Source organism: Talpa occidentalis, unplaced genomic scaffold (genome assembly GCF_014898055.3).
Source record: "Talpa occidentalis isolate TD23 unplaced genomic scaffold, MPIMG_talOcc4v2.1, whole genome shotgun sequence".
NCBI lineage: Eukaryota > Metazoa > Chordata > Mammalia > Eulipotyphla > Talpidae > Talpa > Talpa occidentalis.
Window position 1 is genome coordinate 136,298,150 of NW_026555331.1, and position 13,438 is coordinate 136,311,587.

Here is a 13,438-nt window from a genome sequence, read left to right on the forward strand (position 1 = left end):
CAATACTGAAGAACATAATACTATTTTTTTCCCATGCAACTTTGCATTGTATTATCTATAGTACACAGGCAATTAATTTTAAAGCATAGGACTTACAGACCACGACCAGCACACGCTAAATTCTTCTTAAAGGATGCCTCCCCAGGTTGTCTTATGTGACTGCGTTCTGAGCCCTAGACAATATCCCTGAGAAAATAACCACAGTGGAGGTCAGAATTCTCTAGCTCCTACTGTAAGAAGTTGAGGGGATTTATCCTCCTACTGCCTGGAGAGAGTGATAGTTTCCCTAGAATTAAGTTTCATACTGAGATATGGTTTTAAAGAATGATTTGCATAAATTAAACCAACTCTATTATGAGTTAAACAAGATTTTGTAGAACACCAAATAAGTATCAGTTATAAAAAGGATTTAGGAAAAAATAACCATAAGTAAATTTGTAATAGACCAATTCTGAAATGTTATGAATTATGCCTAATTATTTTTCTTCCTTAACTCTTAAAAGAAATAAAGTAATAATAATAACAATGACAACAACCCACCTTGGCCTGAGAGTCAGCTTTGCTTTCATAATCAACCTGTTGTATCCACTTACCCTGATTAGAGTCAATTAGTAAATGAGAACATGAAAATACACTTGAATTTCACTGTCTGTATGAAATGCAAGATTTGTAAAATTCAAACATATTTCTCAACATATGAGTGCTTACTAGCTAAAATTAAGTTAAAAAATATTTAAAAATTACTAATGCTCTCCAATTAAAAGAAACCATCAACTAAAAATTAAATACATAATTATAATTGCTTTTCTTGATATGGCTATTGGTACTGAGTTACCTGAAACAATAAAATATCGCAAATATGTGGTTATGGATTCATTTAGATTTAAACTAGATTTTATCTAGAAAGGCACACCTGAAAGTGGATTTAGGAACCTGATTACAGGATTATACTTATCAATAATTCAGGTTATCTGAAAACTTCAAATAATGTCCTCACTCCTTGATTTAAATATTATATACAAACAACAAATAGTATTAGGAGAAACTCAATGAAAGGCTGATAAGTATACCCTTCCTCCTGGATGCAGTTTCTGTCTAGGTAGGTATCTAGTCCATGTTGCTCTATGTTGAAGGAGAATGAACTATGCTACTTCAACTTATTAAATAAAGTGACTGTCAATATCTGGGCTGAAACTACAGAGCACAGATAGCTCTTTATATCTATAAGCAGTGCAATGAGCCATCCAAGCTAACTCAGCAGAGAGAACATTTACTAACAAAACGATTGTAGAGACCCATTGACTTGATGGATGTCTGAAATTGTAGAGAACAGAAAAGCCTAGAACAAAATGGAAACAGATTTGAAAGCTAAGGGGCCCCCTTTATCCACCCTAGCATGCTTTATTAGCATGACACAGCCCCCTGTTTTCTCTCTTTAATGATACTGCTCTATGAACCAATGAATGTTTTCATTTGGAAAATAAGAAAGCACTGACATGTGATCTGAACTGTGGTTTCTCTAGTGATGCCAGGGGAATAAATATGCTAATTCTGTGCTTTCAAGACTGGACTGGGTAAGGCCCATTACTTCACTGATTTCAGTGTATACCAGGAGCAGGTGAGAAAAGGTTAATCATAGTACATTCCTTGGAATATTTCATTACCTGAAAGTTTTGACTTAGAAAATGGGAGAATTTCAGTGACCTTTTGATAGACTCTTAGATGGTGACTTTCATATCACATTCTCCAAAGTTTAACTCGTCACATGTTAATTATAATATCTGAAGCAATTTACCTCCAGATATTGCTTGATTCTTCAAAAAAAGATAAAATTACCATGAACAACTACCACATAAATGTTGAACTATTCACAAACTCTTACTTAAATAATGCTTTTTCATACAGGGATAAAAGGCAATCTTCCTCGCATATACATGGGTGCTACCAAAACACATTCCTGGAGGATATCCCTATTTCCTGGGAACACTAGGTCTCTTACAGCAGGAGATAAATAACAGCAGAAGTGCCAACTAGAAAGTTTTCCTTGGCTTTAAAACTGGAACGAAACAACTCTCAACATTTGCAAAACATTCCTTTATTATTAGAAATAAATTATTTGTATAAAAAAATTGCATGCGTCAACCATTGCATTTATTTTTTAGCACAACCCAGGGCTTCAATCCGGTCAGCCATTACAAGAAACAGACTCATTGTCTTATACAAGTTGAACAATGTGGGACAGGAACGGGAGTTCTCACAATCACAGAAAAATACTTACAAGAATAACATCAGACATGGTTTATTTCAACAGCATTTTTTTTCACAAGCTAACATTAGTTTTCCTTTTGTGATTTTTTTGTAATTGCTTATGAGTAAGCAATACTTTAGCTCGACACTCATTGATTGTATTGTATAAAACGGTTTTCTTCACTCTCTGTTATTGATACATTTGGCTCGTGGTTATTTTGTGTTCCTTACAAGACTGACTATTGATTTGATTGATTGTAGTCTACAGAGATCTCCAGGAGTGAGTTTTGGTGGTGTCATGTTCATTGTTCGAGATTTTCATAGTGTACGATTTCCCTGTTTCAGATTGAATGATTGCTGTAGCTGATATATGTTGTCTTGGTAGAAGAAGCTGTTAAGACAAATTAAGACCAATTAATAGCATGTAACAATAAATTATTTTGTTAAAATGATCTAAAATGCAAATCTTTTTTCTATTTTATAAAACATCTACTTACATAATTTTTATATGATATACTATTTTATGATACTCAGTTTTTACATGTTACTTATTATTTATGCCATGTATTAGGAATTCAATGACCTTAGGAATATAAACACAGTGGCAAGTTTAATCTGTTAAATCATTTGTCTTACTTAGAAAACTGAAGAGGAAAACATTTTAATCTTAATAAATTCAGGTACAATTCAATTCAAATTATCATTTTGGTTAGCAAAAATTTACAATTGAAAAATGAAAGAACAGACAAATTTATCTGCCCTACAAAATATTTTTTGTTTTAACCTAGGCTAAAGATTTCAACTCATTGAATTTGATTTGATGACCAAAGTTTAGTAATTATAATTAGTTCTGCTTTGAGAGTGAAAGTATTTTAAATTTTAAAATAAACAATATTATTAGACTTGAACAGTGAGCAGAGTAAAATATCAAGTACATAGAATATTTAAAAGTATTAAAGTAAATTTGTGTACTGCCAATACATATTTATAGCCTGGTTTCATCTAAAATATGCAATTAAAGATGTTTAAAACTAAAGACTTCAAGAAGGAAATGAATATATAATTGTACTGGTACCAATTTACTATGAAAACCCATTATGCTAATATTATTAGAAAGATGTATAAAAAAATTCATTCTCTGTCAATTTTATATTCATGTCTTATTTTTCCAGAGAATCTAAATCCAAATAATTCCTACACATTTCTGAAAATGTGATAAATCTCTGTTTAAAAAGTCAAATGTGATATTGTTTTACAGTAGAATTTTAGAATGAATAATCATGAGCAAAAAGTTATGAAACAGTGTAAAATGCAAGTATTTCACTATATAATTCTTTTTTAAAAAGATTTATTTATTTATGCATACAAGAGCTGGGATGTAGGTCAGAGGCATGGGGAGGGTGAGAGGATTCACCAGAGACAGAATGGGGAACAGAACAGGAAGATCTACTGATATATACTGCTGAGGGTAGCAGTGGGCGAGACAGGAGAAGTCTGGTGCACCATGTGGGTTAGCAACCTGGACGGGGATTGAAGTGCTATGGAACAGTGACTATGGATTGCTTCATAGTGCTGAGACTTAACCCCTTGCAACACTAGGGAGGCCCAACCTTGCACTACATAATTCTAATTCAAGATGAATCAAATTCTACAGAATAATTCAGTTGTTGAATATTTAATAAGGAAGTTGTAAAGCTCCTCCTCTGAAATAATTGGCAATTAGACTCATTCCATATTATTGGTTAGTGTACATCAACACTGGTCATTGACCAAAACTGAAAGATGACAAAGTTTACAGTCACCAAAATGAATGCAGATTCCCTCAAGGAAGTGCTAGCCATAGATCTCTCTGCTATCTTTGATATCACTGAATAATATGTGATTAATAATAAAAAGAGGTGACACGTCTGCTCATTGTCGCTACATTGAGCATACTTACTCTAAGTCAATATTGTAGAAGATTTTAGAGCAGGTTTTAAATTACATTCTACAAAATGAATAAAATAAAAGGTCACCAAGCCCCACTTTCATGCTAAAATGATGAATTTTTCACTTGTTTGATTTTTCTGTGCCTTTTTCCTAACATTTTATTATAAAATGTTTAAAACATAAAAAATTGTTCAAAGAATACCATGTTGTACACTCATGTACCCACCACCTAGATTCTATAGTTAATATTTGCTATATTTACTTCATCACCTATCCCTATAAAGAATAATTTATTATTTTAATTTAAAAATTCTATTTTTTTATTTAAAATAACATTGTATCATAACATTATGCAGGTTTTAGGTGTTCATTATTATTTATCAACACCTGTGCATGTTATGTTAAGTCAACCACTATGATTTTGAACATCAAACCTGGAATTACTATTTTTATGATATTCAGTTTTTTATGTTATTTTTTATTTTATTTATTTTTTTTTAAAGATTTATTTATTTATTTATTATTTATACAAGCACTGGGTACAGTCAGAAGAGTGGGAGGGTGAGAGAATTCACCAGAGACTGAGAGGAGAGCAGAGCAGGCAGACTTTGGAGCAGCGGGCGGCAGGAGAGGTCTGCGCGCCATGTGGGACCTCCTCCGGTGGCCGGGGAGCAGCCGGGATCGAACCGGCGCTGCAGAGTCCGCGGGCAGCTTCGCAACCCAGCGCTCAACCGCTGCGCCACCGGGGAGGCCCCTGTTATTTTTTTTTAAACCATGTGGTAAGATCATTGAATAAGAATTCAATGCTCATATAAATAAAAAAGCAATAGTCTCATTTAGAAAACTAAAAATGTAAATGTTTTAATCTTTAACAAATTCAGGTGAAATTCACAACATTGGGTTTTATGAGGGTGGAAGCCGAGTACATTTGTGGAGAAACGGCTGTTGTGTGGGGAAACAAACACAGATTCCTACATTCCCCTGTACCCTCTAAAAGGTAAGGTATCTGTTACTTTTTGCTTTGTGTAAAGTGAAATGCAATGATTTTTATGCCCATTTACTGTTTATTAACTTCTAATTTACATAATGCCATCATAAGCCTTTAAATTTCCTATAAGAAAATAGAAACTTTCATCTATGATTTTAAAGGATTTTCAAATAATCTTTGCAGAAAAGTTAAAGAAAAATTGTCATAAGAGTTAGAAAATATAACCCTCACAAGACTGTGCAACTTCAACATTTTTAATAATAACTAAAAATGTAGGAAATATTTATCAAATTTGTTGATAGCTAGAGAGAAAAATTATGATTGCAATAGAAAAGCAAGTACAAAAAAGACCTTGAAGAAGATGATACTCAGAAGGTGTTAATTCAACAGAAGGTGATTTGGATAAGGCTATCTTGAAGGATCCTTCCATCTTTGAGACTCTATTGCTAATTAAAGATTCATACTTCATTTTTTTGAACTCTTAGAAGTTATCTCCAGGGTATAAACTGGTAGACTTCTGTTGAGAATTGAGACCATAATTTAGAAAAAGAGAGCAATCTTAATTTTTTTCCTGGTTAGAAAAGGAAGCAAGGGTATAAAAACTGATGATTTGGTGAACATGAGAACAATGATAAGGAGCAAGTGTGAATGGAAGATATCTTGCGAGAAAATTCATTCCAGAAATATTACAGAGCAAAATGGATCAAAGATGTACCTATGAACTAATAGGGAGAGATTTTACCATGGTGATGAAAACGCTCATGTGCAAATCAATTTTTGAATACAGTGACAATGAATTTCCTTGTGCAAACCACACTGTGTTCATAAACTGGAAAAAACAGATCTACCTCCAGAAGCAGCTGTTTGCATGAATTATTCATGAACATAGCTTAAGGAATAACATGTTAACAGCATTTGTTAATTTTGTACAGTTGATAAAATTTATATATACATGTATTTATATATCAACTGTTTCTACCTTCCATCTCCCACTTTTATGAAGCAACAGCTGACCTTTTTGCATGTGAAATACAGTAAATTCAGTAATTAACATGGATTTGTTGCTCTCTCTTCCAGCCTCAGAGTTCTTACATTTATTCTGTGTGTCTTTGAAAGTTTTACAATCTTAAATATGTTGCCAGAATTTCTGGAATTAATAAGTTATTTTTAAGATGATGTTTCTAAGTATGATAAACTTGAGAACTCTATGGCATGAATGACAACATTGCTGTATATCATAAAAACACACTTAATTCTTCAGAAAAAATCCCAACAATGGAATAGTAGTCATAATTATCAAAATCCTCCACATATCAAAAATATGAATAAAAAGAGGGATGCTAAAATAATGTTTTTTTTTAATTTTAGGTTTTCTCTTTTCTACTAATGACAGATCAATCTGTTTTCAAGGCAGAATATTTTTACCTTTCTACAGTGATTTATAGTTTACAAAATACTTTCAAGCATATCATTGTCATCTGATCATAGTAATGGTAATTTATCAAAAGTCTGGTTATAGAATATGTGTGAATGCCGCAACAGGGATTTTATTTTGGTGGATTAACTAGTCCTGAACTTATTTAGAATAGACTAGACCATTTTGAGAGGCAATGTTTTAAATTTGAAGTGGCATGATACTAGTTACAGTTGAATGACAAAAACCTTTTTCCTATATTCAATTATATTTCTAAAAAACATAAGACACTTTTGGAAGGAAATGACAGCACTGAGGTTATCTGGGTTATTGCCACTTTTAGAAAGTTGATGATTATAAAAGATGTTTGACTCAATTCAAGCCACAGGTGCACACAGTAAAGAGAACAAGAGCACAGGGGGCCCATGACCCTTAGTTATGCACAAGAATGAAAGTTAAGAATGGTGATCTGGGGCCTCCCTGGTGGCTCAGGGTTTAAAAACAGCACTATAAAGCTTATCAGCAGCCACTACAACATGAGTTTGATGCCCCCAGGCCAGACAGGGAGGTGACCCACATGGAACAGAAGACCTCTCTTGTCTCGCCCACTGCTCCCCTCAGCAGTGTATTTCAGTAGATCTGCCTGTTCTGCTCCCCACTCTCTCTGGTGAATCCTCTCACCCCCAACACCTTTGGCTTATACCCCAGCTCTTGAATGCATAAATACATAAATCTTTAAAAAAATGGTGATCTGGATGAGCCTATGGAAAGATATGTGAAAGCACCAGTTTTCTCTCCTCAATGTGTAAACTATAATCATGTAACTGGACTAATCCATTCAAATATGGTGCACTTCTATAAAAGATGAATACACTAAAATATCCAGGTGCAATTTAGCCTTTCAGGTAGTGATTGACTTGATCTTGATTCATCTTTGTAGGTGAGCTTCTAACTCTTCCAGAATGTTATAGGCTTACTTCCCATACAGGTTGCTCATTTGTCATATTCATTCTTGTTGCAGAGAAAATAGGGAAATGCATACATACTAAAAAAAAAAAAAATTAACATTTCAACATCACAAAAAATTAATAAAAAGAAAATACATAAAAAATTTCTATAATGTAGGATTAGTATTTTTCAGTACAGAGAATTTTCATCTTCAGAGAACTTACATGTTTTTAATTGTTTTTTTATTTTTTTAATTGTTATGGAGGTATCATTGTTTTACATCTTTGCTAGTGTTTTGACCATAAAAGATTTTGTTTGCTGCCATCCTCAATTCTCTGGGGAAAGTCTATTAAAATTTTCCCCACTACTTTCCAGAGGTGAGTTGGGAAAACTGATCTTTATTTTATTCTATATCTGGTTATTCCCATTTGCAAGCACATTGCAGAAAGTTTTCTGGATTATTGGTAAAGAACAAGCACAGCTATAGACTCCTGTGAGTCATACCGAGAAATGCCAGTGTTCCAAGAGTCTCACTGGCAAAGAGCAGCTTGCCAGCATCCTACAATAGGTTTAACTTCCTGCACGGATGTTTTCAAGGCAGAAAAACAGATAAAATTCTACTCTTAAATCACAAGCATTCTTGTTGATTGTAGTTACAGTGCATCTTTTGCTAAGAGCTCCAAAAGGCCCATCATTACTAAATTGTCTACCCATGATCAGAGATGATTACAATGATTTGTTACTAAAACCCATATTTATTGTGCCTTCTCTTGTGGTTTCTCAAGGTTTCATATTTGCAGAAAGCTGACTATCTAGGGCATGTCTATGGCATTCACAACAGGCTTCTTTCTCTACATGTGACTAAGCTGATATCACTGAGATAAAAGGTAATCTTCCCAGAAGATCTGACCAATAATTCCAAGAAGTCTGAGGGTAAATGAAGCCAACAAGTTTACTTATCAATACTTACCTTCTGAGGACATTTATGTATACGGGACATTAAAGTAAAAAATGTCCATCCGAAAATCTTGATGTAAGGGAAGGTTTGTGAATCTAGTGAAAACTATAAATTGTTATAATTCCATCAGATCAAATCAAATCTTTTTTTTCCTCCTTTTTTTTATTTATTTATTCATGCATACAAGAACCGGGGAACAGGCCAGAAGCACAGGAGGGTGAGAGGATTCACCAGAGACAGAGCAGGGAACAGAACAGACAGACTGATAGAAATACACTGCAGAGGAAAGCAGTGGGAGAGATAGGAGAGGTCTGCTGTGCCACATGGGTATCTCACTGGCCAGCTGGGCTCGAACCCGTGCTGCAGAGCCTGCTAACAGCTTCATCCTTCTTGTATTTTGTGTCAAAAGTATAGAGAATAATGGATACAACCTGCTAGAGGAATCTGAGTGGAAGAGAACATTTTTGCATAGGATTTTATCCTAAATTATTAAGTTCCAATGTTGTATTCCCAAAACAGAAAGTCTCTCTAATTCAAGCACTTTAGTTTTTATTTATTTGTGTTCCATCTACTAAATCTTGTAATGAGGATGTCTTTTTGTTTGTTTTCACTACACTCAGATTTCTGGTAATTTACAATATAAATCATTGATCTATCTAGATGCCAAGATGGGCTAGAATAGCTCAGTTAAGCTCTACAGGGTGAGCTTATTACCAGTGCATGTTATCAATTGCTTCTTTAGGGATGATTCTAGAAAGGAGGAAAGTCAGTGAGAAAAGGAAAAGTAGAGCAAGGTTGTAGAATGGAAACTATTTTCAGGGCCAGGGGCTTCTAGAAAAGAGCCCTAGTTATTTTAATATATCCAACAAGGGAAAATTCGGGAATACAAAAGAAAGAGATGACTTGGGAGAAAAATGCATAAACTATGACTTTACCTAAATATTGTCTGAATCATTTTCTCATTTCCCTAAATGCTCAGATAACATTTTATTTCCATAAGATTGATCTTTGGTTGCATATTCTATAAATATTAGTTAAGTATTAATTATACAAAGAACATCCACTATTGAACTAACAAAGACTGGAGAATAGTCCCTAAGCACTAAATGATAACTTTATAAATGGAAGGCAGTTCCAGACTTCAAGCTCTATAATGTCTCCAAAGAGAGAGCTGAGTATCACATTCTGTGAAAGCGATTCTGTGAGCATGTTTATGCTCTAGAGAAGAGCCACTTGTCCTGCCATCATTCGATTCTAACCAAATGGTTTTTAAAACTCTGAGATGGCCTCATGGTGTGTAAGCACCACATGCCCCTGGAACCACGCAGCACAGCCCCCAAGACTAGTAGAAGAATGTTCAACGTACATCTATTAGGAAGTGCTCCCGCTCTTGACCATCGGAAACTCTACGGATGACTTACTATTGGTTTCAAGACTCTCACAGAGTTCACTTTTCACCTCGCCATTTGGTCTGTCGTTGCCTTTTTGGATCAGTTTGCTTTGCATGGTGGCAGCTGTCACCACAGCCTTGAAGCTCCTCTTGCGTTTTTGAACATTCTGCTCTGGATGAAAAATTATAATATAAACCTTGGGCATATAGAGCATGCCCAGAGACACCGAAGCGCTTAAACTCATGGAGACAGTAAGTGTTGTTGTCTGGATGTACATCTGAGGGGAGGAAAAAAAAGAATAAATGTTGGTAAGCCCGATCTAAGATAAGGCAAATAACAATCATGTTCTACAATCATTCCATCTTCCCTGCCAAAGGATTAGAAGTACCTTACACTTATTGAAATTGCCCTCATGGTAGTCAGGGTTTCCTTTATCCTCACTTGTAAATGTGGGCAAGATGATGCTTTTGCTATGTCCACTTCCTTAAAACAAACAGCTAAGCTGATGGTACTCAATTTTCTTTTTAGATTATAATTAAACTTATACCAGGAAGGGAGCTAAACCTTTCTGACAAAAGACTAACATTTTATACCACACAAACCTTCTTCAGGAAGGTATTACAGGATCAAATGTTATTCTTTTAACAGTAAATTTAACCTAGAAGGTAAATTACATATAGTGGAAATTCATGGGAGTGAAATATTGCCAAACATCACTATTGTACAAGATTGCTTGAATAATGCTAGTGCTGGCTCCTTCACACAGCTACTTCATTCCAGCTACTAGATCTGATAAATTTGGACTTTCTCTCTAAAGAACACTTCTAGAGGGCTTCTTAAAGATCACATCATATCAAAACAAACCTGGGCGCTTTCACAAAATAAGTAAGATTACCTCACTAAGATTTAAATATACCCTTGAGGAAAAGGAACTTGACACCTGCATTTTGAAAATTCTCCCCCTGTGTTCATCCCTTACCCTTATTCCACTGAAACTGATTGCTCTGGTACTTAGAAAGAGAGGTCTCTTGGGAAAATGGTTCTTCCTAGAATCTCGATGTTAATAAACTGAAAAAGCTAAACTAAAATCACCGCTTTTGGCTTTTTATGTCATGATGGTATGTAACAGATATGGTAGTATTTTAATCTTTTTTTTCCTTCTGCAGTGTTTTTGACATGTAATTAAAACATGTCAATTAATTTAAGGTGTATGACTTGCTGTTTTGACAGATATATTGTGAAATGATCATTGCAATCAAGCTAATTAACATATGCATCATTTCACGGGTATCATTTTATTTTCATTTATTTATTGGTGGCAAGAAGGATTAAGAGCTACCATCTTATCAAATTCAGGTATAGGCGGATAATGCTCCATTGCATTATATATATTATATATATATAATATATATAATTACCTCATTAACAGTTGAAACCTTTCATCTGTTTTCATTTTTTTTCATGTCATAGCCCAAGACATAATTTTTCCAAATAACATGGAATACTTGGGCCACAAGGGAAGCCATATTTTTAAGATTATGATGAGATCCCTTTATCATATTGCATATCCTCATTAATATTTGTCACAGTTGCCAGATTGTATCTGACAATTATCAAGTTGTCAAATTATATCTGATGCTGCGATATCTCCCAAACTAATTGTGTCCTTTATAATAAAGGATCCAAAAATATTCACCTAGGGAGGTAAATACCTAAAATCAGCCTTAGGGTTGCCTTTCTTTTTCTTTTTCTTTTTTTAAAAGATTTATTTTTATTTATACAAGAGCCGGGGTATAGGCCAGAGGCTTGGGAGGGTGAGAGGATTCGCCAGAGTCGGAGCGGGGAACAGAACAGGCAGACTGACCAAATACATTGCTGAGGGGAGCAGCAGGCAAGCAGGAGAGGTCTGCTCACCATATGGATTGCTCCGAGGCTGGTGGGGATCCAACCAGCACTGCAGAGGCTGTGGACAGATTCACAGCGCAGTGCTCAACTGCCTATGCCACCAGGGAGGCCCAGGGTTGCCTTTTCTTAGGACAGACAATTTCTCTTAAGAGATAAAAGCCTGTGGGCCTCCCCGGTGGTGCAGCGGTTGAGTGCTGGGTTGTGAAGCTGCCCACAGCCTCTGCAGCACCGGTTCGATCCCCTGCTGCTCCCTGGCCACTGGAGGAGGGTCCCACATGGCACGCAGATCTCTCCCGCTGCCCGCTGCTCCCCTCCGCAGTGTACTTTGGTCCTTCTGCCTGCTCTGCTCCCCGCTCTGGCTCTGGTGAATTCTCTCACCATCCTGTGCTTCTGACTGTACCCAGTGCTTGTAAAAAAAAAAAAAATTAAAATAAATAAATAAATAAATAAATAAATAAATAAATAAATAAATAAATCTTTGAAAAAAAAGAGATAAAAGCCTGGAGGTAAAGAACTATCCAAACCATGAGAACTTCAGACACCAGTAAAAGGGATTATCTCTGTGAAAGCAACCAAGCAGGTTACTGCATTTACTGTTCAATTCAACTACCACTAAGTTAGTCTTTTGCATAAGACCTCATTGGGACTAAGGTAATAGCCTTCAACAAGGTAATACAGGATTAGTTTGTTTCCAAGTTCATCTCTTCCTGGAAGTTCCAAGTTTATCTCTTCCATGATAAATCTTTTTTTTTTTTTTAAAGATTTATTTATTTATTTATACAAGCACTGGATACAGTCAGAAGCGGGGGAGGGTGAGAGAATTCCCCAGAGCCAGAGCGGGGAGCAGAGCAGGCAGAAGGACCAAAGTACATTGCTGAGGGGAGCAGCAGGCGGCAGGAGAGGACGCCATGTGGGACCACTGCTCCCCTCAGCAGTGCATTTCGTCAGTCTGCCTATTCTGCTCCCTTCTCTGGCTCTGGTGAATTCTCTCACCCTCCCGCACTTCTGACTGTACCCAGTACTTGCATAAATAAATAAAATAAATCTTGAAAAAAAAGAAAAAAAAAACCTGTTGATTTAGACAAATCATATACAATGTTTTCCATAATTTTCTAATTTCCAAATGGATACCAGTAATGACTTCAACAGAGCAGATGACATTTTAAGTAAGAAACATGAGATAGTAAGGATGAATCCAATTTCTACACTAGGCTGATGCCTACAAGCCTCAATAGAGATATAATTCAAATATATCCCTCAGCAAAGCGACAAATCACTGCACACCATGACCTCTACTGTGACCTGCCTTGAAGTGAAATCTCATGTTAAATTTGAAAGAACCGCAGATCTACTGCAATTAAGAAGTCCCAGGTAAAATGTCTCTATATGCCTTGAAACCTTATAAATCTCCCTTAAGCAACTTATCATTAGGAATACTCATAAGCTTCTCATGTGTTGGTTAATCCTCCCTGATTCCCTACGTGTCCTCCAGCTAGCATTGATGTGGAAGACCTACAAAAAAAATGTGGGGCAGAAAAACTGACATAAAGATAAGGAATGTTTACAGTCAAATGCAAAACAAACATGTAAATATTCCATAGCCACTCAAATAGGCAACCATCAGTTTTGTCCCAGGCAAACCCTGCTAAGCTAGTTTT

General features: G+C 35.5%; 1 protein-coding gene across 7 annotated transcripts in view; it reads right to left on the reverse strand.

Annotated features, from left to right (window-relative positions):
• Positions 1-2,075: 2,075 nt before the first annotated feature.
• GRM8 (glutamate metabotropic receptor 8) overlaps positions 2,076-13,438 on the reverse strand; it is an 811,967-nt gene continuing 800,604 nt past the window's right edge. For 5 of the 7 annotated variants that reach the window (XM_054692631.1, XM_054692626.1, XM_054692632.1 and 2 more), the window contains 2 exons: positions 9,906-10,152; positions 2,076-2,638 (listed from right to left, as the gene is read on the reverse strand). In XM_054692631.1, the coding sequence (XP_054548606.1) occupies positions 2,589-2,638; positions 9,906-10,152 (297 nt within the window). In that variant the 3' untranslated portion in view covers positions 2,076-2,588. Of the gene's footprint in view, positions 2,639-9,850; positions 10,153-13,438 lie in introns of all 7 variants that reach the window. The other 2 variants (XM_054692630.1, XM_054692629.1) reach the window with 1 other exon arrangement.